General features: G+C 41.2%; 1 protein-coding gene, 1 long non-coding RNA gene and 2 other non-coding genes across 5 annotated transcripts; all 4 read left to right on the plus strand.

Moving 5' to 3' along the window:
- Nucleotides 1-915: 915 nt before the first annotated feature.
- Nucleotides 916-2,448, plus strand: LOC122747067. Of its 2 annotated transcripts, none has more exons than XR_006355608.1 (3): nt 916-1,431; nt 1,912-2,044; nt 2,122-2,448. It is a non-coding gene; the product is annotated as an uncharacterized LOC122747067 (long non-coding RNA). The 2 variants fall into 2 exon arrangements; XR_006355607.1 differs by having other exon boundaries at nt 1,426-1,701.
- A 358-nt stretch (nt 2,449-2,806) lies between these two features.
- TPT1 (tumor protein, translationally-controlled 1) lies at nt 2,807-7,574 on the plus strand. The gene is made up of 6 exons (XM_043993301.1): nt 2,807-2,966; nt 3,346-3,419; nt 4,591-4,781; nt 5,155-5,260; nt 5,914-6,030; nt 7,364-7,574. Exons 1-6 carry the CDS (start codon nt 2,939-2,941, stop codon nt 7,364-7,366), a joined length of 519 nt encoding a protein of 172 aa, XP_043849236.1. The 5' UTR covers nt 2,807-2,938; the 3' UTR covers nt 7,367-7,574.
- LOC122752367 lies at nt 7,161-7,287 on the plus strand. The gene has a single exon (XR_006356119.1). It is a non-coding gene; the product is annotated as a small nucleolar RNA SNORA31 (small nucleolar RNA).
- Nucleotides 7,575-8,502: 928 nt separating the features above from the next.
- Nucleotides 8,503-8,633, plus strand: LOC122752368. Its single transcript, XR_006356120.1, has one exon. It is a non-coding gene; the product is annotated as a small nucleolar RNA SNORA31 (small nucleolar RNA).
- The last annotated feature ends 17,935 nt before the right edge of the window (nt 8,634-26,568 follow it).

Genomic DNA, 26,568 nt, shown 5'->3' on the forward strand with positions numbered 1-26,568 from the left:
TAGTAGAGTACAGAAGGGCCTGTTGAGCTATGGTCCACTGGATCACAAACAGTTGGACATGAGTGAAGAACGTTTCACTATCTCTCTCCTACACAGAATGCTTTTAGTTTTTTCCATTACTCAGAATTCAACCTTTTAGTGATCTGTTTATTTACATGGTTGTAGTCATTGTACATATAATTTTCTTGGTTCTGCTTAACTCTGCATCAGTTCTTGATGAGTTTCTCAGAATTCCTTATATTTATAATTTTTCCCGTGTACCATTTTAATTACATGTATTAAGGTGGGTTTTTTTGGTGGGGCAATGAGGGTTAAGTGACTTGTCCAGGGTCACACAGCTAGTTAGTGTCACGTGTCTGAAACCTGATTTGAACTCAGGTCCTCCTGAATCCAGGGCTGGTACCTTATCACTGCACCACCTAGCTGCCCCCATATTTATAATTTCCTTTCTTTCTTTTTTTGCAGGGCAATGGGGGTTAAGTGACTTGCCCAGGGTCACACAGCTAGTAAGTGTCAAGGGTCTGAGGCCAGAATTGAACTCAGGTCCTCCTGAATCCAGGGCTGGTGCTTTATCCACTGCACCACCTAGCTGCCCCTATAATTTCTTAATGAATGATATCCAATCACATTCACATACCATGCCTTTTTTCAGCAATTCCCCCAATTATTTTTTTTTTGTTTGTTTGTTTTTTTGTTGTTGTTTTGTTTTTGGTGAGGCAATTGGAGTCAAGTGACTTGCCCAGGGTCACACAGCTAGTAAGTGTTAAGTGTCTGAGGCCAGACTTGAACTCAGGTACTCCTGAATCCAGGGCCTGTGCTTTATTCACTGTGCCATCTAGCTGCCCCCCCCAATTATTTTTTAAAAGCATCAACCTGCCAGTTTTAATGTTCACATCTTTTGTGCTCAACCCATTCTTTTTATTTTTTCCCCATAACATTATCCTACAGAGCACCCTGCAATTACCTACCCCAAAGGTGGTAAAGATTAAGGCATTCCTCATAGATGGCATTTGTAACAACAGACACTAATGGAAGAAAAGTGCCGTATGGTCCTCAGTCCTGTGCCTTACAAGGACTCCCGAGAGCCTGGGAGAAGCTAACTTGGGGCAAACAATTACGTCCAAAATTTTTCATATGTTTGGCACAGTAAGTTACATACTGATACCAAAACCACATTCTGCTGAGATATTTAGAACTGTTAATTCTGGGGACTGTATTTCAAGAAAATTGATAAGCTGGAGAGTATACCAAGTCGGGTAAGGGGCCTTGACCTGCCCTATCAGTTGCAGGATTGGTGGAAGTATGATGGCAAGGACATTGGAGCTAACCATGACTTGTCGGCTTACTGCTTGTGGGATCCTGGGAAAGCCTTTTATCTTCAGTGTTTTGTTTATCTGTAAAATGAGGTGGTTGGACTGAATGACATCTAAGGTAGGTATCTTCAAGATCTGGATCTACAATGTTATCTAGGTGGATGTTTAGCCTGCACAAGAGAAGACTTGGAAGGCTGCATTCCCTCTTAGAGACTTTGGTGTCTCTGTAACCCCAGCACCTACGCTTAGTATTTATTTAGTACGTAAACTAATCGAAATAAATATTTGTTGAATTAAATCGGAGAGTTATCTTCCAGCGTTTGAAAGGATATGTGTCAGAAAGATCAGACTTGTTCTGCTTGGCCCGCGTGGGCCAAAAGCTGCAGAGGTAAATTTAGGGCTTGGCGTAGCAGGGATGTGCTGGTAAATATAACTAAGTGGCTCTCCAAAAAGCGTAAACAGATCACTTCTAATTTGTATTACTAATGTATCCTTCATCATTTAGGTCTAGATAATCAATGAAACAATAATAGTTATGCTGGATTTGTAGTGTTTGCCGTTTTGAGGTGTAAGTACTCACTGAAAACCTAACCATCAGTTGCAGCACATCCCAGGACGTAAGGAAGGCCTTCGGTTAACCATCAAAGAGCTACCAAAAAGTGAAATGGGCTGCCTCAAGAGCCTCCTCACCAGAGGTTTTCGAGCAAACGTCGTTTGGGCTACACCATAAGGTACCGTGTAAAGGGACTTTTTATTGTTGCCGTGGGGTTGGCCTGGAAGCCCAAACCGCGAACCTTGTGCTTTTCAGGGCCGGCAGTGTCCGCAGGAGCCGTCTAGTTTACAGATGAAGAGGGTGACTCCGAGAGAAGGGGGGTGGTCCTCGCCGGCATTATCTGCCGTCGGCTCTCAGCTCTGCCCGGCTAACAAAGTCAGTTTGGACCAAGATCCAAAGGGGGGAGGGGTCATCCGAGCGCCCCAAGCGTCTGCACGCTGCCGAACGGGCAGCGGGAGGCGTCCTTCCTTGCCGCGGGTGCCCGCGAACAGACGCGGAGCCCACTCCGGGCGAGAAGGGCAGGAAATGCAGATAAGCCGACAAGGCCTCTGAACAAACTTGGGGCTGGTCTCCCCCGGCGGAAGGGAGGTGGGGTGGGCGGGACCAGGGGCGGGGCCACGAGGAGAGGCCGGGTCTTACTCGAGCTCCGCCCCCTTCCGGCGGGGCACCCCTGGAGGGCCCGCTGACCCCCCCCCACCTCGTTCAGACGAGGTCCAGTGCCCCTCCGCCCCTCCCCCCGGGCACCGGGGATACTCCGACCCCATTGGAACGGAGCATTGTGTCTCGGCGGGCAGTGCCCGGATGCTTCTCGGTTCCATCCCCACGCCCCCTCCCCCGCGGGGCCTGCGTGACACGTCCCCGGTTGCAGGGCTTCCGGATGCACGGGGGTGGGGGGGGCAGTGACGTAGGGGGAACGTGCCCTCTATATGAGGTTGGGGAGCGGCTGACTCGGCCTTTTCCGCCCGCTCCCCCCTCCCCCCCCAAGCGCCGCTCCGGCTGCATCGCGCTCACACCGAGCTCCGGGCCCCCGCAGCGCTAGCGCCGCCGCCGCCGCCTCCCTCCTTCCGCCGCCATGATCATCTACCGGGACCTCATCAGCCGTGAGTGCTGCCCTCGCGACCCCTACTGCCTCGCGCTGGGGAAAGGGGAGAGCTGGAGGAGGGGGGAGAGGAGGGAGGACGCTGCAGCCGCCGCGGGCCTCGAGCCCGGCCGAGCGCGAGGCGGACAGGGGTGGGGGGAGGGCGGGGAGAGGAGCGGCGCGCGCCGGCCGCGAGGCCTCTAGATCCCGGATGGGCTCCGGGTTTTGGCTGGGGGGGGGAGGGGAAGAGAGATGGCGCGCGCGCGGGGCCGGCGGTCCCCGGGAGGGAGGAAATGGCGGCGCTGCCGCTGAGGCCTGTGTTAGGGGAAAGTGGGAAGGGGGGGTGCCTCGGACCGGCAGGGAGTAAGTTGGGGCCCCACGTCTTATCTATCCCTGAGCAGATGATGAGATGTTCTCCGACATTTACAAGATCCGGGAGATCGCAAACGGGCTGTGCCTGGAGGTGGAGGGGAAGGTGAGGCCGGGGTCGGGGCCGTGCCGGGGCCGGGGCGGGAGGCGGGGGTGGCGGCGCGGCGTGGCTCGCATTTCCGCAGCTCCCAGGCCGCAGGCGTGGGGAGGGAGGGAGGGAGGGAGGTTGTGCAATCCACCTCCTGGCGGAGGAGACGCGGCTTCCTGGCGAAGGCTCCCGCCGAGACCGAAGTTTCCAGGAGGTGCTGGAGAGCGGGGCCCGCTCCAGAGGGGCGCTGCTGCCACCTCTGGTGCCTGCGGCTCCCTGCAGTCGGGCCGAGTGCGGGGGACGGGTGGGCAGACAATGTTGGCCTACTTTGGGGGGAACAGGAGAGGATTTCCCTTTCAGCAGTCCCCAATTTGTCACTCCCTCCCCGTCCCTAGCGCCCTGCTGGGACGGGCATTCTTTTCTTCTGTCTGCCTGCTGCTGGCTCCTCCTGTACCCAAGTCATCTGGTTTAAACGTCTTAAACTTAGCAAACCGCATCCTTAATCCTTTGTCTTGACTTCGGGTCCTTTATATTTTGCGTTACCAAATCGAGCACCAGTAGCAATACAAAGAGAACCAATTAGTAGCAAAAGGAAGTCAGGAAGACTTAGGGTCATTCTCCCCCTCCCCCCTTTTTTTTTTTTTTTTAGTGAGGCACTTGGGGTTAAATGACTCGCCCAGGGTCACACAGCTAGTATCCACTACGCCATCTAGCTGCCCCTCAGAAACGCTTCTTTGTTTTTTTGCAGGGCAATGAGGGTTAAGTGACTTGCCCAGGGTCACACAGCTAGTAAGTGTCAAGTGTCTGAGGCCGGATTTGAACTCAGGTACTCCTGAATCCAGGACCGGTGCTTTATCCACTGCCCCACCTAGCTGCCCAGGGTCATCCCTTTTCAAACACATACGTTGACTCTGGGCTAGACACTTTAAACATCTGGTACCCTTTGACAGCTGTTACAGAACAGATGCTGAATTTTGGTAGGAGAAATTTCTTCCCTTTGGAGTTCCCTACACTGGGAAAATAACAAGTAGGGTAGGGGGTCAGAAAAGAAAACTGATATAACATTCTTTACTCTTGGGTAAAATACGGATATAGAATCACTTAGCGGCTTAGATGTTAGAAGGACCTTAACATTTTTTTTGTTGTGTTCTTACCCTCTCCACCTCCGTTTTCTTTTTTTCTTACCCAGATGGTCAGTAGGACAGAGGGTACCATTGATGATTCACTCATTGGTGGAAATGCCTCTGCCGAAGGTCCTGAGGGTGAAGGAACAGATGCCACTGTAATCACTGGAGTTGACATAGTAATAAACCATCATCTGCAAGAAACTAGTTTCACAAAAGAATCCTACAAAAAGTACATCAAAGACTACATGAAATCGTAAGTTTAATGTCTTTCAAATAACTTAAAGATTGGAATATAAGATATTAGGATTTTTTTATAGAGATCTGTTGGCATGAGACCCTTGAATTTAGTGTGCTGGGAATGTCATCACTGGGTAATAAGTAAACCTCTTTAGAATTTGTACACCACTACCCTGTGACTGCTGACATTTTGGGGAAGTTTTACTTTTTTTTTAATGTTTAAAAAGTACATAATAATTTGGAGATTGTAGGTTAGAAGGACATGATTGTTACAAATGTTTATATTATGGGTTTCTTTTTTTTCTTTTGGATATTGTAAGAAAATTTTCATTCATTTTTTTTTGGGAATTCAATATTTTAGAAAAACTAAAGAGACCCTTTTGTTTTAGAATCAAAGGCAGACTTGAAGAGCACAAGCCAGATAGAGTAAAACCTTTTATGACCGGAGCTGCAGAACAAATCAAACACATCCTTGCCAATTTTAAAAACTATCAGGTAAATATCTTGAAGTTGCATATCAAAGGAATAAACAATTTAACTGTCCTCCAAATTGCTTAAAAATGGTTTGGCCGGTTTGGTATTTTGGAGTCTATAGTTTGCTAGTCTGTGGAATGTTTTAGTTTAGCTTTGGATACCCAAGAGAGTTTGGAGATTCAAATTATTAGGGACAATATAATGCCCCATAGCTACATCTTCTGGGGCTCTAATCACAGATTTTTCGTTATTCTGGGGAAATCTGGTCCAGAGCGCAATATAGTTTGTTTAAAGGCACTGGATGTTTTAACAATAGGAATGGTAACATTCTATCAAGTGAAATGACTAACTTGTCCCAAGCCACTCTGCTTTCAGAGTAATCTATTACTCTTAAAGTCAGCCTTGCTGGAAATCCAACTGTGCTTTTGTTGTTGGTAATCCTCCCTCTTTGTCCTATACCCCCTGTCCCCTTTCTCATTTTGACTAGGAATGTACAAGAATAGAATGGGGAGGCTACTTGATAAGAGTACATCAAAAGCCCTGAATTTAGAACTGAAGGGGGGGGGCGGGGAGAGGATGTGGAATTCCAGTGTCTTGTATTATGGTGATGAAATCATGCCATATACTTGGTGACATTGTTGCCTTTTCTGTCTCCCCCCCACCTCTCTTCCCAGTTCTTCATAGGCGAAAACATGAATCCAGATGGCATGGTGGCTCTCTTGGACTTCCGTGAGGATGGTGTGACCCCATATATGATTTTCTTTAAGGATGGTTTAGAAATGGAGAAATGTGTAAGTAAAAATGAATAATTTTGTTTCTGAGCAAGTAAAACAACCAGTCTGTCTGAAAGAAAGGTAATGGAGTGTAGTTGAACGTTCAGTTTCTTTGTGACTTAGACATGAGAAATATAAAAGCTATAAAAGTGTAATGTTCTTTCCATAAAACAAGGCTGGTCTAATTTTTGTCTTTTCCCTTTAAAGATTTTTTTTAATTTTGTAAGCTTAGTCTTTAGATGCTGAAATTATATTCACATGTCCGTAGATTTCAAATCATGTTTTTAAAAAACTTAGCTGATAGAAAATATTTGGGTAGATTTCAAGATTTAGGTAAATTTCATTGTGCTTAGTAGTTCTCATTTTGACTTTGATATACAAATTAAAGCATTGAGAATCACTAATTTTGGAAGGCTACATTTCATTAGCAACAAATAGCAGAAGTATTCTAGGATTAGTGCTGATAATATAACTGAGAAAATGTTCATTGCCAAATATCGGGTCAGCATTTCTTGAGGGTCTTCTACTATGTAGGCAATAATAGATTTGCAGGAGGTGTACAAGGAGTTCACATTCCATTCATGGTGAATCATAGAACTCTGTTGGAAAGACCATTTAGACTTTTTTCATTTACAGATGAGGGAACTGAGAACCTGGAACTTTTGACATGAACATTTCAAAACGTAGTATGTGGCATAAACGTGAGAAGTTAAATAAAAGGTTACAATAAAAACTTCACAGCTTATATTGGTGATAAGTTTGGAAGAGGTAGAAATAGATTCATATTGAAGTGGTTGGTAAAGTCTCAGTATAATAGGAGGTAGAATGCAGGACTTGGGTGGGGGAAACCCAACAAAATCCTTCTAGCAACTAGAAGTGTTAATACTTTTACAGGCTGGGTAAGTGGTAGACTTAGGGATACATAGTTGCTGTGTCTCCTTCAATCTGAGGGAGTGTTTTGACAAAACACTGAGGGACCAAAAGTGTTTTAGGACATGTTTAGAAAAGGCAAGTAAACAATTTTATTAGCTTAAGCCTCTGCATAAAGTTCAATGGCTAAAAAAGGTAGTTTGAGAGTGGGGGTGAAGCCCAATAAGGTTAAAAATTCTGTTCCTCAGGGGTTGAGTAAGCTTTGATAAATCATTTACCTGCATCCACTGATAGACCTTGAACAAGTTACTGTTGTTCACTGGTTTGCACTAGGGTGCCAAAGAAAAGTCCCTGCGCTTTCTGTCTGTCTTTGTGGCAGCCCAGATTGAATAGGGGAATACATTCACAACAAAGAGGTAGGAGCTGTAGTATCTGTTTAATATTGGGGGAAAGCCTTTTAACCCATCTCCTTTTATTGCAGTAACAAATTCAGCTGATTACTTTGAATCACCTGTCATCATAACTGACTGCTGCTTTTTGTCAAGTACACAACACCAGGACTTGGACAAACTTGGACTGATGTCATCTTGAGCTTTATTCATTTATTTTTGACCTTGATTTATTTGGAGTGGAGGCATTGTTTTTAAAAACATGTCATGTAGGTTGTCTAAAATAAAACGCATTTAAACCCATTTGAGAGAATTCCTCTTGGTCTAATGTTTTTTAAGCTCAAATTACAGTAACTTGCTACAGTTGTACCTCAAGGATCATTGTAGAGATCATTGCCTGGTTTTAGGTTACTTTTCAGCATAAGACTCTTCAGATACTTTTCTGCAGCTGACTATGAAACTGGAATCTAAATTCTGTTTACTAGTTAAACCCAAGTCGAATAAGGGAAGAGATGCCCACAAATGTGCCAACAGTGTGAAGTGGACTTTTCTACATTTTCATTTCATCTACAAACTGAAGTAGAGTTAACTCTGGAAGAGATTACATCCAAACTGAATAAAGTGAAACCATGTAAAACTATTGGAAGCTGAGTATTGACTGAGGTTATTTATCAACTAACTCTAAATCCAAGTTGTTTACGTTGAGTCAGCTGGGAGACCACCCCTGAGATTTAGGGGATTTGTCATAGAAAAAGGATGTCTAGTTGGCAGATCATGTAAAGTACAACTGGTGAGGGATTGTAAATATCAAATATATGTATTTTATGCTTAATTTTTTTTAATGAACCTTTAATTGAGGGGTAGCTTAATTGATGAGAAAAATAGGTGAATGAAAAGAGGGAAATGAGCATGATCATTTTAAGTAGATTGTTAAAACAGACTTTTCTTAATAGTGAAAAGTAGAAGAGAGGGGTGTTTGGGGTTTTTTTAAATGCATGTTCACCAAATGGGGGGGAGAGACATAATGTAGAGAAAGCAATTAGGAGATCTCAAGATAAATTATCTTTTTTTCTTTTAGGCAAATGGAGGAGGGGAAGGAGGATTGACAAGCCATAACTAGCTATCACAGGTGTGCAGTTTTACCTGTTTTGGGGGAAAAAAAAAACAGTAGAAGGGTATGGAGCAGCAGCTTTCCTATTCTGTGGATATGTCATGTACGAGTTGTTCATTTATGCATCTCTTTGACAGACCTGGAGCAGTTATGTCTGCTTTTAAGGTTTCCACTAAGATGCAAGAAAAATTTTCCTCGCGCTTTCTTTCTGCCTGATTGTGGCAGTCTAGATTGAATAGGGGAATACATCTTTGTGTGAATATTTTTAGAGTCCTTTTATAATTTTTATTTTTGGTAGGCATTTTGGAACAGAAGTATGACAAAAGTATCCTAGCTCTGCCAATTTGCTAGACTTTTTGAGGTTGAGCAAGTCCTGTAAGATTAGTTTTGGATAGATGATTTAGAATTTTTTAATAATATAGGTCAGATTCTGAAACTAATTGTTGCAGGATGTGACCATTTTGATGCTATGGGGCAGAAGTATGACTCCTAAGGTCTGAGGTCTGAACTTATTTCCAAGTCTAGCAGTATTAGCTTGCAGTTAGAAGCCTCCCACCTAAAGGTAGAGGTCGATGGTACCTGGAACTCCCAGATTGATTTTTAAAAAAGAAGCTCAAGTGTTGAATCCTATAAATAAACTGAGTTTTATGTCTGACATGGTCTGTCTTTATTCTTGAAACTAGAACTGAATGGCATGAAAGGATTATGTAGCCCATAAATTAACTGTTTTATGTAGTCTTAAGATTTCTCCTTCATTTTCTAAGTTCTTAAAGCTACCTTGTGCCAGTTTTACCAGCTTACATTGTAACCAAGTGCTGAAAGTTGTACAAGAAAGGACAAAGGAATGAGGGGAAATAGTGAGTTTCAGGTGGCAGCAATCTTCTGTCTTGACTATAAACTTGGGAGGGTTGAATAATAACCAGAGTGCTAAGAGAAACTATAGGCCTGATGGGAGAAAAGTACCATTAATGGACAATTTAATGAATGTTTAGCAAAATATCAGGATATAAAACCCCATCTCAAATAGGATTGTCCAGTAAAAAGATAGTTACTTGTCTGTTAACACATGGAAGTAGCAGGGTAGATTGTAAAGAGGGCTCCTCTGGGGGACCATTGTCACAAGTTTTGGATGATAAGACCTTTGAATCTGTTTCCTCAATCGAACAGCAACGTTAAAGTTCTCTTGGGAGTGTCAAGGATGTTTAATCTCCAGGAACAATCTAGCATTTAGTGTTTAATTAAAAAAACATGAAGTGCTTATGGGCTCTAAGGTCGCATCCAAAAATAAAATCCCTTGATCCTATAGATGTACAACAAAGAAATGAGTTGTGGCCGAAAGAAACTTGTATCTAGTGGATGAAAAATAGTTGACATTCCTGATGTAACCTGCTTTAACATTCAGCATAACCTTGTAGATACAATATCCTTTTACATATGAGGAAACTGGTACAGTTAATTGACTTGCCCATAGAGGATTGGAAGTAGGGTTCTATTTTGTGTTGAGCCACTATGTTTCTATTAGTTCAAGTAGAGGCTATGTGGCCATGAAGTACACACCCTTTGGGAATCGCTATTGGTACTTGATATAGAGAAAATTATTCCAGTATCACCAGTTAAAAACACAAGACAGACCACTCAAAGTGGCATATAACGAAGCAGGATTTTAAAAATAAAACTGCTTACTGGGCGTTTTTCTATTGTTGGTAACCTTGATTCATTAAAAACCCTTATTCTAACCCTTTAAAAATTGGTATCTTATGTCCCCTTCATTTCTCAACATAAGCCTTCCCCACCATCTCAATTGTTTAAAAAAAGTGTGTATGTGTGTGTGTGTGTGGGGGGGGTAGAAAGTTCCGTAAAACTAACCAAATGAGTTGACACATTCAATCCAATTCCTTGTAACTTCTTTCTATGGTAGCTTTTATTAAATATGTCATTTTCTGATAAAAATTTCCTTTAATCAGCAATACTTCCAGGAAATTACCCTGGCTGAATCATCTATATGGACTAATTTAAGAACATGGGAATTAATCTTTTTGTTAGGATACAGGGACATAGCCTGAAAAGTGATAGTCTTAAAAGGGAAAGACAGGGAAATCTTAATCAAGTTTGCCCATGATAACAAATCGTGGGTTAAGGTGTCTGTTTTACTAGATCATTTTATTATTTTTTTGTTTCAATCTTAATAGTATTTTTATTTTTCCAATCACATGTAAAGATAGTTTTCAACATTTTTTGTTTTTTTGTTTTTTTAAACAGGATTAGCTATCTCAGCCATGCCTATATTTTTATTTTTATGTGGGGCAATTAGCATCAGTCCACTTAAATCTTTCCAGATTTTTCTGAAATCTGCCTTCTCTCATCATTTCTTATAGCACAATGGTATTCTATTACATTCATATACCACAACTTGTTCAGCCATTCCCCAATTGATGGGCATTCCCTCAGTTTCCAATTTTTTGCCACACAAAAAGAGCTGCTATAAATATTTTTGTACACGTGAGTCCTTTCCCCTTTTTTATGATCTCTTTGGGATATAGACCTAGTAGTGGTATTGCTGGATCAAAGAGTATGCACAGCCCATAGCCCTTTGGCTATAGTTCCAAATTGCTCTCCAGAATGGTTGGATCATTTCACAATTCCACAAACTATTGGTATTACAATTTTTCCACATCTCCAACATTTATTTTCCTTTTTTTTTTTTCGTATTAGCCAGTCTTATAGGTGTGAAAAGTAACTCAGAATTGTTTAAATTTGTATTTCTCAGATCACATTTTCTTTTTTGAGCTTTATTTTTTTAAGTAATAAACATTTTTACTTACCATTTGGGGTTCCAATTTTTTCCCCTCCTTTCCTCCCTCCCCTGCCTCCCCGAGGCTATAAACAATCAGATATGGGTTATATATGTTGAATTATGTAAAACATTACCATATTAGTAATTTTGTATAAGAAAACTTGAATAAAAGAAAGAAAAGTGAAAAATAGCATGCTTCAGTCTGTGTTCCATCAATACCAGCTCTTTCTTTGGATAATATGTTTCATCCATAATCCTTTGGGATTGTCATGCATCATTGCATTGCTGAGAATAGTTAGCTCCTTCACAGTTTTTCATCAAACAATGTTGTTCTCTGTGTACAATGTTCTGGTTCTGCTCACTTCACCATACATCATTTCATACAAGTCTTTCCAGGCCTTTCTGAAATCATCCTGCTTGTCATTTTTTATAGCACAATAATATTCCATCACCATCATATATCACAACTTATTTAACCATTCCTCGATTGGTGGGCATTTCCAATTCTTAGCCACCACAAAAAGCTGCTATAAATACTTTTGTACAAATAGGTCTTTTTCTCTTTTGGTGGATGATCAGATCACTTTTTAAAAAAAATTAATTTATATTGTTCTTTTGCTTTCCATGTCTTTTTTTTGTCCAGGGCAGTGAAGGTTAAGTGACTTGCCTAGGGTCACACAGCCAGTAGGTGTCAAGTGGCTGAGGTCAGATTTGAACTCAAGTCCTCCTTGAATCCAGGGCTGGTGCTTTATCCAGTGCATCACCTAGCTGCCCCCTTTCCATATCATTTCAATTTCCCCTTGTCACCTCCCAAAGAACCATCCCTTAGAACAGATTTTTTTTTCTTAAGAGGAAGACAAGAATAATCAACAAAGATACATAGTGCCTAGGAAAATTTTGACAATATATACGATGTTCCATGCCCATGTAACCCGTTAACCTCTCCAAAAGAAATGGAGGGAGGTGTTTTTTTCAAATCTCTTCTTAGGGGCCAAGTTTGTGACATTTTTGCTGTTGCAATGTTTGCAAATTTTTTGTTGCAATGCAAATTTTGCAACATTCATTTTCTATTGTGGTTTGTTCTTTCCATTTATATCGTAGTCATTGTGTATAACTTTCTCGGCATTCATTCATCTAAGTCTTTCCATACTTCTCTATGATCATTATATGTCATTTGTCATTTTATTACATTTATGTACCACGCTTTGTTCAGCCATTCCCCCAAAAGATGGGTGTTGGATGACTCTCGAACACACAATATTGACTGATGTCACATGGGTGCCATTACCAACACAATGAAAGACTTTCCCTGTATTTGCGTGGAGCATGGCTTCAGGTTGCAAGTAGGCACACTGGCATAACTGCAGTCTATTAGGGAGCCTGGAAACTTGCTTTTTGTGGGAGTAGGAGAGGGGAGATCTATTTGTGGATATTCTGCTTTCTCCTGTTCACCCCCAACCTTTCTTTTTTCTTTTTTCCTTTCCTCCTGTTTTGCCCCTATCCTTTCCAAGTCTTAGCTATTAAAGTTTAGAGAGAGGCTGTTTGGAACTGAGAGAGGTAAATAATCTGGGCAGTGTAAGTTGGAGGAGGAGTGGTTTTCTTTAGTTTAGCACAGTGGAAAGATCTTTGGATTCAAGGGTCAGAAGACTTGGATTCAAGTCCTCTCTCATAATTACCATCTGTATGATCTTGCACTTCCTATCTTAGTGTTTTCTGTTAAACAGGTGTACCTTAGAGGGTAGCTCATAGGGGCAGCTAGGTGGTTCAGTGGATAGAGCAGTGGCCCAGAAATTTGGAGAACCTGAGTTCAAATCTCACCTCAGACACTTACTAGCTGTGTGACCCTGGGCAAGTCACTTAACCCAAATTACCTTAAAAAACATCTGGGACCATCTCTAATCGTCCTGATACATATCTTGCCACTGGATGGCTCTGGAGGAGAGAGTGAGGTTGGTGACTTTGCACAGCCCTCCCTCACTTAAATACAATTCACTGCAAGTCATGACATCACCAGGATGTCATGGTCCTCTTAGAGAACCAAGGACAAACAACAACAGTCTCAAAGGGTTATTGTGAGGAGAGCGCATAAAAAAACCTTAAACCATTATGTGAACTCGAGCCATTGCTATTTCTGAACCTCAGCTACAAATGTGTTAATAACTGTTACTTATATTTCAATGCATCTGTCATCTCATTAATGTGGGCATTTCCTCCAACAGTCAGATTGTAATCTTTGTGCCTCCTTATCCTTTGTAATGGAGTATAGAGTATGTTCAGGGAAGACTAGCACCTCTGGTGTGATGGCTTGCTGAGTCCTTTTCAGGGCTGCTTTCCACCTTTGGTGTCTACCTGATCCCCCCAACTCTCACCTGTGCTTCCAAGAAGCTGAAGCATACACAGTGGCCACACCCTAGTAAGCCATTTCAGCAGACAGGCTAAACAAGGTTGAAGGGAACCAAGGAATCTCAAACCCTTTGATGAGTTAGGGAGGTACCCACCCCCAGCATATGAAGACTTCCCCTGGCAGGATGTGTGGAACAGTTTGTTCCAGTAGCCATGAAAGAGGCTGAAGTGCTTAAAGCTTGGTCAGGCATGGGAAATGCCAAAGTCATCCATTGCATTCCTGGCCATCACGAATCATCTTGACTCTGTTCTGTCATGGACTGTGATGACTCTGGAAGAGAGTGTGAGGCCAATGAGTTCATGCAGCTCTGCCTCATTTAAATCCAATGTATGCATGAATCAAAAGACATCACCCACTCTCTCTGAAGACCTTGAGAATTGATTATGTGACATGAGATACTGGCAAAGGACTGCCCAACATGGCATGCCCACATCAAAGAAGGTGCTGCGCTCTATGAGCAAAACAGAATTGAAGTAGCTCAAAAGAAGCATGAGGTATACAAATTTAGAGAATACAACCCAAATGTTCACATGAATTATTTGTGCCTGACCTGTGGTACAGTTTTCCAAGATCATATTTGTCTAATCAGTCACAGTCAGACATATTATAACTTGACTCTAACACAGTGATAGCATTTTGGTCCTCTTTAAGAACAAAGGACACCCACCCACCCACCAACCAACCAACCAATCCTGTGTAATTCTTATCCATATTCTCTCGTTATTTGTTCTTCGTTATTGAAGAAGACCAATAAAAATGGTTTTAAATGATTCTCATAGACTCTCTGCAAGAGAATGATTATAATTTGGGTTTGTTGACCTCAAGGGATCCATGGTTAGATTTCAGAGAGTTTGTGAACATTTGTGAGAAAAGAATCATACCTTTATTTCCATTTAGTTGGCTTCCTTTGTAATCCTATGTATTTTATACATTTAAAAACCTTATTCTATATTGTTTGTTTTCTCAAGGGGTTCAGGAGAGACAGGAGGGAGAGAATTTAGAATTCAAAATTCTCAGAAATGAATGTCAAACATTTTTTACATGCAATTGGGTAACATTTAGTGAAATAAATAAAAATATTTTTAAAATATTTTTTAAAAAACTGGGAAAAAAACTGGGGCAGCTAGGTGGTGCATTAGATAAAGCAGGGGCCCTGGATTCAGGAGGACCTGAGTTCAAATCCGGCCTCAGACACTTGACACTATCTGTGTGACCCTGGGCAAGTCAACCCTAATTGCCTCACCAAAAAAAAAAATACAAAGAGTAAAAGGTTATGTATGCCTATTTTTATACCTCTATTCTCCAGGGTTGCATAAAAATTTCTCAGGAGAAAAGGGGTGGTGAGTGGAAAAAGTTTAAGAAGCCCTGTCTAGCAGTTTGACCAGCTTGAGGATGCTGAGTCTTCTTGATTGGAGCAGAATGTTGAGGTTGGATAACCTCACTGAAAGCACATGTTCTTAGAGAAAGTTAGGTGCTTCTGAGGGCTAGAAAGCTGCACCTGGAGTTTAGAAGAACTGGGTTTAAATTAAACCCCAGACACTAGCTGTAGGATCCTGATCAAGTCACTTAAGTTCTATTTACCTCAGTTTCCCCAACTGTAAAATGGGGGTAATAATGGCACCTATTTCCAAGTGTTATGAGGATCCAATGAGATAATATTTGTAAAGCGCTTAGCTCAATGCCTGGTAAATATAGCCGGTGCTATATAAATGTTTATTACTTTCCTCTTTATGCCCATTACACTTTCCCCAATAAATACAACCCAACAACTTTAGCATGGGAACATCTGCAGGGTGGGGAGGAAAGAAGAGGGATATTGTTCTGAAAAGCAGGGTAGAAAGAAGGCTTGATACTGCTGGCCCCGCCTCGAGCTGCCACACATACTGGTTGAGTCTGGCTGGGACAAACATGCCTCTGGAAACCTGGAGAAAGGGAAGGAATCATTGTCATCTAGATTTAGCTGAGCAGCCACTTTGTACTAACATCTTCAATTTACATGTGAAAATATCTGAAGGGCTAATAAATGACCCCAGAGAATTTTAATAAATCTGCACTTACCATCACATGGGTGAGTAAGTAGAAGTCACCCTCTGTGTGATGGCATATGGGTAAAAGTGAGCAGTGTGAGAACGATCCCTGGAGCTTCCTAGGTTATAGGAAAATATTTTGGATAATGAGTCACCTACTGAAAACTAGATTTCCCAGTTATCCCTATAGATTAGATTAGGGGTTCTTAACCTTTTTTTTTTTTAAATGCAGTGGACTGCTTTGGCAGTCTAACAAAGCCTTTGGAATCCTTCTCTGAATGATGTTTTTAGAAGCTTAATTATTATGCATAATGTATAAATAACATATAATTATAAATGTATATATTATATATTGTAATATATGACAATACAACAATAAATTATATATTATATAAATATTATACAACTATAAATGAAACCAATTACATTGAAATAACATTATCAAAATACATTTTTAAAATAAACAAGATCATGGGCTGCAGATGAAGAAAACCTGAATTTGATTGTTTGCTTTCTTAAAGGGAGGGAGGGAGAGAATTTGGAACTAAACATTTTTTTAAACGAATGTTAGAAATTGTTGTTACATGTAACTGGAAAAAAATATATAAACATTTTCACTTGAGAAATAACCCTAAATTTGAGAGATTTGATTACAGAAAAAAATGGTAATCAATGAATAACAATCAAAGGCCTATCCATAATTACCCATGTACCCAGAGGCAACATGGTACAGGAGAATGTGATTTGGATTGTGGGTCAAAAGACCTAGGTTCAACTAATGCATTGTTGGTGGAGCTGTGAGCTGATCCAACCATTCTGGAGAGCAATTTGGAATTATACCCAAAGGGCGATAAAGCTGTGCATACCCTTTGACCCAGCAATTCCACTTTTAGGTCTTTTGCCCAAAGAAATCATGGAAGGGGGAAAGGGACCCACATGTACAAAAATATTTATAGCTGCTCTTTACGTGGTAGCAAGGAATTGGAAGTTGAGGGGGTGCCCATCAATTGGGGAATGGCTGGACAAGTTGTGGTATATGAATACAATGGAATACTATTGTGCTGTAAGAAATGATGAGCAGGAAGAGTTCAGAGAAACCTGGAGGGTCTTACGTGAGCTGATGATGAGTGAGATGAGCAGAACCAGAAGAACATTGTACACGGTATCATCAACATTGAGTGTTGACCTACTGTGATGGACTATATTCTTCTCACCAATGCAATGGTACAGAAGAGTTCCAGGGAACTCATGATAGAAGAGGATCTCCAAATCCAAGAAAAAAAAAAAAAGAAAGAAAGAACTGTGGAGTATAGATGCTGATTGAACCATATTATTTCTTTTATTTTGGGTGCTGTTGTTTTTTTTTTCTATTTTGAGATTTTGCATCACTGCTCTGATTTTTTCTCTTGTAACAGGATTAATGCAGAAATAGGATTAATGTTATTATGTGTATATATGGGTGTGTGTATATATCTATATCTATATGTATATGTATAGAGATATATAGATATAACCTATATCAGATTACCTGCTGTCTAGGGGAGAGGGGAGGGAGGGGAGGGAGGGAGAAAAACCTGAAATTGTAAAGCTTGTATAAACAAAAGTTGAGAACTATCTTTACATGTAACGGAAAAAATAAAATACCTTATACATAAAAAAAAAAGACCTAGGTTCAAATCTTGATTCTTCTCCTTATTGCAGTGTGATCTTAGATAACTCATCTAGCCTCTGGGGACCTCAGTTTCCTCACGTTTAAACATAAGGGGGTGAGGGCAGCTAGGTGGTGCAGTGGATAAATCACTGGCACTGGATTCAGGAGGTCCTGAGTTCAAAACCAGCCTCAGACACTTGACACTTACCAGCTGTGTGACCCTGGGCAAGTCACTTAACCCTCATTGCCTCGCAAAAAAACAAAACAAAAACAAAACATAAGGGGGATCGGCCTGATAATGTAAGGCCCCTGCTAGGTTGAAGTCCTTTGATACCTAATGGGCTCTTGGCTTCCAAGACGCTGCTGGGCTTCCCTTCTGCTTGCCTTCTCCACCACTAGGTACCTTACGTTCGCATTCCAATTTCTCATTGACTTCAGCACTCCAACACAGCAGGCCGTGCATTGTTGTGGAAGGGAATAAGACACAGTGGGGTGTGTATTATTGCATAATGACATGGTACATTGTCAGGCATAAAGCCCAAATGCTGTCACCCGCCCCATCTCAGCATTATTACACACTGACATGTTCCTGCAGCGTCTTGCAACATTAATCTTTTCTTTTCCTTTCTCAATTTTCTTTAAAACATTTCCTTATATATAAATAACTTCTTAAAAAATCAGAAATTAGCTATTCTTCCATGAAGAAAAACAAGTTATGGCAGGAGGTTAGTATAATAAGGAGAAAGGTTCCAACTTCACCCCTACCCCCACCCCCACCCCCAGCCCTTATTTTGTCCGCTTATTTAACAGCAGCCTATACTTTAATCTGAATATAGCCTGGGCTCCTGAGTACCCCATTGGAGCCTGAAACCAATAGTGCTGTCATTAAATTGTCACTCGAAATCTCACAGACTCTTGGCTGCTGACACACCTGCATTTCTGCTGCTTGGGCAAGCTACAAGTTTCTGAAGAGCCTACTTTTAATTACATCCCCACCTCCAAATCCAAAGTGAACGATAAGGGACATTTGCAAGGTAATGTACCAACCACACTCAAATGGGGGGGGGGGGGAGAAGAACAGAACTAAAGTAGAATTCTGAGTCAACTGGAGGTGCCTTAAACCAAAGACTTGTGGAAAGCTCTTGGAGAGAAGTGAAATCTATTAAAGAGTTGAAAAGAAAGACCTCCAAGGGAAGGGTAAAGCAGAGAATGGCCAAACATGTCTGTTCTCATCTGACCTCAGAAGCAGAGAAATCTTGGTTGGGCTTGGTTAGTACTTAGAGGACAGACCAGACCTTTGTGGTCCTTGGTTCCTCATCGATAAATAAGAAAGGGGCACTAGATAACTCTGAGGTCCTTTCCACTTCTAAATCTATGATTTTATGTATTTGGAGAAGAGAAAGCTTTACGTCATCCTGGCAACTGCTCTTGGGTCCATAGAATGTGTTTGTTTTTCTTTTTTGGGGGTGGGGCAATGAAGGTTAAGTGACTTGCCCAGGGTCACACAGCTACTAAATGTCAAGTGTCTGAGGCCAGATTTGAACTCAGGTCCTCCTGAATCCAGGGCCAGTGCTTTATCCACTGCACCATCTAGCTGCCCCTATTTTCTAGCTTTTAAAGAATAGAGATTCAAATTTGTGTTGGGAAAATTGTTTTGAAAAATTCACTGTATTTTTGCATGACTTTCCATTTCAAGCCACCTAAAGGGCCTTTGCAGATCTAGAAAGCTATGGATGTTTATAAGGAGGGTTCATTTCCATTTACTAGGGATGACTTGCAAAATTCCTGCTGTGAGCCAAGGGGATGGAGTGGATGACCTTTGAAAAGTTCCCAACAGAGACATATGATGACCAATAATTAGGACTGCAGGGTTGTAGAGCTAGAAGGAATTACCTAATCTAAAATCCAAACCTTTCATTTTGCAATTGAGGTCATTGACGCTCAGAGAAATTACCTGACTTGTTTAAGGTCATCCAAAAGGAAGCAGCTCATCTTGCTGTCAGAAGTTTCTTTTCAGTAGCTATCTATTGGATATCTATCTATCTATCTATCTATCTATCTATCTATCTATCTATCTATCTATCTATCTATCTATCTATCTATCTATCTCTATATTTATCTATTTTTTTTTTGTGGGGCAATGAGGATTAAGTGACTTGCCCAGGGTCACACAGCTAGTAAGTGTCAAGTGTCTGAGGTTGGATTTGAACTCCTGAATCCAGGGTTCGTGCTTTATCCACTGCACCACCTAGGTACCCCATTGGATGTTTCAAACTGGATGTTTTAGAGCTGTCTCAAACTCATTATATTCAAAACTGAACTCATTATCTTTTCTCTAAAACCCATACCACTTCTAAACTCCCCTATTTCTGTTGAAGATACTTACCAGCATTCTAGTTCCCCAGCGTCATAATCTCAGTGTCATCCCTTTTTTTTTTCTTCCTTGGTGGGGCAATGAGGGTTAAGTGACTTGCCCAGGGTCACACAGCTAGCAAGTATCAAGTGTCTGAAGCTGGATTGGAACTCAGGTCCTCCTGAATCTAGGGCCAGTGCTTTATCCACTGCGCCACCTAGCTGCCCTTTTCAGCATCATCCTTGACTCCTTACTCTCACTCTACATATCCAGTGTCATCATTTTTATCTCAGAAGCATCTCTTTTAACCTCACAACATCTTTTGCAGCCTTAACCTTCTCTTTATTCATATACCAACCTCCTCCCCTGTTTTATGCCTACCTCCCTTCTTTCCTCGACTATTATAATATCTTCCAATTTGCTCTACCTGCCACAAGTCTCTCACCACTCCAATTCCTCCCTTACTCACCTGCCAAAGTAATTTTCCTATCATTAAACTTTAGTCATTCTTTATTACCTCTGAGATCAAATATAGAGTCTTCTGTTTAGAATTTAAAGCTCTTCACAAGCTCTCCCCATCCTTTCTTTCTTTTTTCTCTCCATGTGCTCTGTTGTTCAACCATATCAGTCACCTGTGCCTCCCCTCTTCCTTTTTGAATCCCTTATTACCTTCAAGAATCAGCTCAAGTGACACCTTCTACAGAAAGCTCTTCCTGGTATCCTCCACCCCCAGTCTGCTAGTGCCTTCCTGGAAAGTTTGCAATATATTTACTTGATATGTATTTTAAATATATAACTATATACATGGATGTGTCATCTTCCCAATTAGAATATAAACTCCTCGCTTTTTAAAAATCTTTGCAGGAGGGCAGCTAGGTGGCACAGTGGATAAAGCACTAGCCCTGGATTCAGGAGGACCTGAGTTCAAAGCTGGCCTCAGACACTTGACACTTACTAGCTGTGTGACCCTGGGCAAGTCACTTAACCCTAATTGCCCTACAAAAAAAAAAGGAAAAAAAGAGAAAAATCTTTTCTTATTAAGTATGGGGTATATGGGGTGTTCAGGAAGGACTAGTACCTCTGGTGTGAGGGCTTGCTGAGCCCTTTTCAGGGCTACTCATCCATCTTTGGTATCCACCCGTCACCCAACTCCCACCTGTGGCTATAGCATGCTAAGTGACCACACCCTAGTAGACCGTCTCAGCAGATGGACTAAACCAGGTTAAGGGCAACCAACAGTCCCCAAACCTATTAGTGAATTAGGGACATGCCTACTTCAAGCATGTGAAGATGTTCCCTGGCAGAATGGGTGGATAAGAATAATTTGATCCGATGTTCATGAAGGAGGCTGAAGCATTACTGAGGAGTACTCAGAACTTGGTCAGGCATGAAGGATGCCAAGGTCATCTACTGCATCCTGGGATATTACCATTTGTCTTGACTTTTGTCCTGCCACTGGACTTTTGATGACTCAGGAAGAGAGAGGCTTACAACTCTGTGCAACTCTGCCTCACTTAAATCGAATTCATGATAAAGTCAAGACATCACCCATTATCCACTATTTTACTCCAACAGCATGATGTCACTGGCCCTCTTCAAAAATGAAGGACAAGGGGCAGCTAGGTGGCGCAGTGGATAGAGCACCGGCCCTGGAGTCAGGAGTACCTGAGTTCAAATACGGCCTCAGACACTTAACACTTACTAGCTGTGTGACCCTGGGCAAGTCACTTAACCCCAATTGCCTCACCAAAACCCAAAAAACCAAAAACCAAAAAACCCCTCAGCTAAAAATGAAGGACAAACTTAGCATATGATAAACACTTACTGATGTTTATTTAATAATTAATTGTTAGATTTTGTCAAATTTAGATCTGGCTAGAAAATAAATGATGGGGAGGGAGGTGTCAAACTCAAGAATATCATCCAAATTCTCTTGTTTTAGCTGAATAATTAATATAACAATTAATATCAATTAAAATATACAATTAACATACGAATTTAAATTGAATAAACCAGGACAAACTGACTTCTCTAAGCAATATCTGACCCTAGTTGGACGCTACATGTGGCTCATTGTGGTTGCCTTCAGTTACAACACATTATAAACCAAATAGAATCTGGAGACAGAGTACAATCAGCTTGCCTAACTCCATTTTTCTAGGAATTTCTTCTCCATCACCCTTAGTCCAATTATGACATCAACAAAAGGCTATTTCGTAGTATGATGCTCACATTGGGAGACTAACCACCAATAAGTCCCTTTTCAGGCATGTGAAGAAAGGATTTCCTAAGGTCCTCCTGCATTCTGACCTGGCTTCCCACCAGGGTCCCCCAAGTTTGTCATAAAAGGCTTAGGGAGAAAACAGGAACAATGCTTTAGGGTTATCCATCCCCCAACAAAAAATCCATTATTGGATTTGCTCAACAAGAAGTGAGAATGCTAAACAAAACCAACACAACCAAGATTAGAAGGAAAGCAGAAAGTTAGGAAACAATTTTTACAGCTATTGTCTCTGATAAAGGTCTCATTTTTCAAATATATAGAGAACTGAGTCAATTTATAAGAATACAAGTCATTCCCCAATTGATAAATGGTCAAAGGATATGAACAGGCAGTTTTCAAAGAAATCAAAGCTATCTATAGTCATATGAAAAAATGCTCTAAATCACTATTGATAAGAAAAATGCAAATTAAAAACTCTGAGGTACCATCTCATACCCATCAGATTAGCTAATATGACAGAAAAGGTAAATGATAAATGTTGGAGGGGATGTGGGGAAAATGGGACACAAATTCACTGTTGCTGGAACTCTGACTTGATGCAATCATTTTAGAGAGCAATTTGGAACTGTGCCTAAAGGGCTATAAATCTGTGCATACTCTTTGATCCAGAAATACCACTACTAGGTATCCCAAAGAGATTAAAAGGAAAAAGAGAAAAGGACCTTTTTATACAAAACATTTACAACAGCTCTCTTTGTGGTGGCAAAAAAATGAAATTAAAGGAATGCCCATCTATTAGGGAATGGTTGAATAGGTTGTAGTATATGATTGTGATGGAATACTATTGTGCTATAAGAAATGATAGGCAGGATGCTCTCAGAAAAACCTGGAAAGACTTACATGAGCTGATTCAACGTGAAATGACCAAAACCAGGAGAACATTGTACACAGTAACAATAATATTGTACAATGATCAACTGTGAATGACTGAACTATTCTCAGCAATACAATGATCTAATACAATTCCAAAGAACGCATGATGAAAAATGCTACCTACCTCCAGAGAAAGAACTGATAGAGTCTGAATGCAGATTGAAACATACCATTTTCCACTTTTTCTTGGTAGGGTTTTTTTTTTGTTCTGTATCTTCTTTCACAATATGACTAATATGGATATGTGTTTTGTATGACTACACATGTATAACCTATAACAAATTGCTTGCCTTCTCTTTTTCTTTTCTTTTTTTTTTTTTGTGTGTGTGTGAGGCAATTGGGGTTAAGTGACTTGCCTAGGGTCACACAGCTAGTAATTGTTAAGTGTTCGAGGTCGGATTTGAACTCAGGACTTCCTGAATCCAGGGCCACTGCACCATCTAGCTGCCCCTTGCCTTCTCAATAAGGGGCTATGGTGGGAGAAAGGGAGAGAGTCTGGAACTCAAAAATTCATTTACAAATGAATGTTAAAAATTGTTTTTACATGTAATTTGGGGGAAATGAAATATTTTTTTTTTTTTAGTGAGGGAATTGGGGTTAAGTGACTTGCCTAGGGTCACACAGCTAGTAAGTGTTAATTGTCTGAGGCCGGATTTGAACCCAGGTATTCCTGACTCCAGGGCCGGTGCTCTATCCACTGTGCTACCTAGCTGCCCCACGAAATATTGTTTTTTTAAAAAAGAAAGTGAGAGTCTTCTTATCCATCCTAATCTAATTTACATCAAATAAGGTTTCTGGGGGTGAAGGTAAGCCCAGTATATTTTTTGATCTGAGCTGTGAAAAGAAGATTCACAGGAAGCAACAGTGCTAATACTCAAAGACCACTGGGGCCAGGGTTGGCCCATTTCATCTCCCCTATTGTGCAATAGCATGTCCAAAAGGTAAGAGTCCATATTACAGAGAGACTACAATTTCTTATAGCTTAGAAGTCTTAGGAACCAGCTGTAGACTCTCTTACAAAGCATTTGTTGTGTGTATGTCCTGGTGGGACCACACAGCTTGCTTCTTATTAATGCTTTCCAGTCTCATGCAAATATAAGGGAGTACTCTTTTATTTTTCTGCTTTTATTTTCACCCACAGTTCTTTCCTAATATTCACCTCAAACTTACCTAACTCTAAAAGGCTCAAAAATTCCCATCATCATGATCATGACCACATACAAGTATTTATCAATATCAGAATTCCTGGCTTGTCCTTAGAGTTATTTAACAAACCAAATTGTTGTTTACTTTGACTGGAGAGGAGATTGAAAAGGGGGAGAAGGGAAGAAATGGGAAAGGGAAAGGGAAATGGAGAAGGAAGGAGAATGGGGAAGAGGGAGGATGAATGGGGACAGGGAAGCATACAAGGAAAAGGGAAGGGGAAGAGGGAGGAGAGGGGAGAAAAAGAAATGAGGAAGAAAGAAGAAAAGGAGAGAGGCAAAGAAAAAACGCGAGCAGGAAGAGAGGGGAAAGAGAAGGAGGACAAAGGGAAATAGAGAGGGAGAGGGGAAAGACAGAGGAAGATGAAAGGAAAGAGAAAGGAAGGGCAAGGTGAGGGAAGAAAGGGAGAGGGAAAGGGGAGGTGGGGAATGAATAGGTAGGGGATAGAGAGAAGAGAAGAGAAAGAAAGGGAGAGAGGGGCAAGGCAGGTCATAGGGTAAGGGAGAAGGGAGGGGGAGGGGGAAAATAGAGAAAGGATAGAAAGGATAAAAGAAGAAAAGAGAATGAATTCCCAAAGATGGTCTTGTTAGCAGGACAGACCTTTTAGATATCCTGACACCTGCCTCTCCCAGCGCTTTCACAGATGGGAGATAGTGTCTGGAGGTGGCATCCCTGCTGTGCTACAGTGACTTTGAGAGGTACTAAAACTCCAATTTTCCCATAGAATGGAGGTTTCTGGGAAAGATAAAAAGGTCAAGGAAAAACAACAATGAAAAGCCTCTTTGGAGCATGGTAAAGTTTCCTTCAAAACCAGAGAAACAGTGAAGACACTTTGATAGTCTGGTAGCTAGGAGCCCAGTCTTGGGTCGTTGCCTAGCAACATAAAGGCAAAATGTTAATAAAGAACCATCAAGGCGAAAACTTACAATAAAAAAGCAGGTAGTGCTTCTAGACAGAGGCAGCTGATACCTCTACATCCCTTCATCAGTGCTTGGGGCTTAGTGGATGGAGGAGAATTGGTGGTTTCAAACACATCTTTGCAACAAACCCAAACTATGCCCTGGGGAATGGAAATAGAGATGCTGGTACATTAAAAAGATTTTTATTCTGTTATTAGTTCATTTGTTGGGCTGGGATAAAGTAGTCAGCAGAACAAAGAGCTCTGGGAATTCCTTTGTTAGTCCTGCTGGATGAAGACACAGCAGTAATATACATATATAACATATGTATGTAACACACACAAATACACACCCATAGGGCCATGGGTTTTAATTTAATCCATTCAGTGAACTTTTATGGAATGCTAATTATGACACAATATGCTAGGTACTAGTTGTCTTCTCCTCCCCCCCCCCCACACACTATAAGCTCAATTGAAAAACTAGCATTCATCTTTTCAGAGATAGCGTTTCTTTTATGATGATATCTGTATGGACCTCATTCTATAACCTCTCAAAGCTAACCACCATTTCCTTCCCCCTATTAGAGACTTGTAGACTCACTGTATTTAGAACTGGATAGACCCTGAGAAGTCCTCTGGTTCAGTCCTCCCATATTACACATCAGAAAACTGAGATCCAGGGGGATCATGATTTGCCTAAGGTCACCCAGGGAGTAAAACACAAAGCTTAGATGTGAAGGTGGGACCTACGGCATTAAAAAAAGGATGGAGAAATAGCAGGAGGAAATAATTAACATGAAAGGGATCATATGCTTGATGACTTTTGGAAACTCCTAAACATGGAAACATAAAGAAGGATGAGTCACTGGCACTTTAGACCTCTGAATAAATTTTTACAAATTTTATGACCCACCTAAAATCTCATGCACACCAGAAAACAAACCTTGGGGAATTCCCTACTTTTCATGGGCTCCCAAGGACTATAGAGGATGCTTGGGTGATACATAAGCTTACAGACTGAGTTACTGTAGCCATGCAAGGGCTCATGGTATTGAAGGGAATCGTACTGAGTTGTAAAGCATATAGTGACTCATGAAACAGTTTTTAAAAGTTAAAGATATAACTAGCAAAATATGATGTATTAGAAGACTAAAACTCATTGTCTTTAGCTGCATCATCATTAAGGCAGTGGCAAATGGGGAGGGGTTGGCAAATGTTATTCAGACTGGTAAAAATGTTTTTGGAGGCAGGTTTCTAAAAACCCACTCAAAAGCTGCTACATACAAAGCTATGTAACCGTGTGTCTAGACTGTACCTAGTGTAAACGTTAATGTGTAACAGAAATGTAGGCTATTGTTATTGGATGAGACTGGGATCTAGTAAAATTAGCTACTTAGAAATTCTCCAGATACCTAATTCTTATGGACAAACACTTGGCTTATCCAGTGCTGTGCCTGGTTCTTTTGACATCTGTTTAAATATGTAGGGTAATGTAATGTGTGAAGATGGTCACCAGGGGGCTCCAGAGCTTGCATTGCAACCTGTGATGGCCCTGACCCTCATATCTTTTCCAAGTTCCTGGTCTGCCAGGCTTCCAACCCATTCAGGCGATAGAGTATTTTTAAGGACCCTATCTGTCCCTAAATGCCATGAGAATGGTTAAACACTGCCCATAGAAGCCAATGGCATAAGTAGG

The sequence above is a fragment of the Dromiciops gliroides genome, chromosome 3 (assembly GCF_019393635.1).
Source record: "Dromiciops gliroides isolate mDroGli1 chromosome 3, mDroGli1.pri, whole genome shotgun sequence".
NCBI classification, from domain to species: domain Eukaryota; kingdom Metazoa; phylum Chordata; class Mammalia; order Microbiotheria; family Microbiotheriidae; genus Dromiciops; species Dromiciops gliroides.

Coding starts and splice junctions, on each gene's coding strand:
- TPT1 (XM_043993301.1), top strand. CDS start 2,939: ATGATCATCTACCGGGACCTCATCAGCC. Junction 4,782..5,154: donor ATCAAAGACTACATGAAATC/GTAAGTTTAATG, acceptor CTTTTGTTTTAG/AATCAAAGGCAGACTTGAAG. Junction 5,261..5,913: donor CCAATTTTAAAAACTATCAG/GTAAATATCTTG, acceptor CTCTCTTCCCAG/TTCTTCATAGGCGAAAACAT.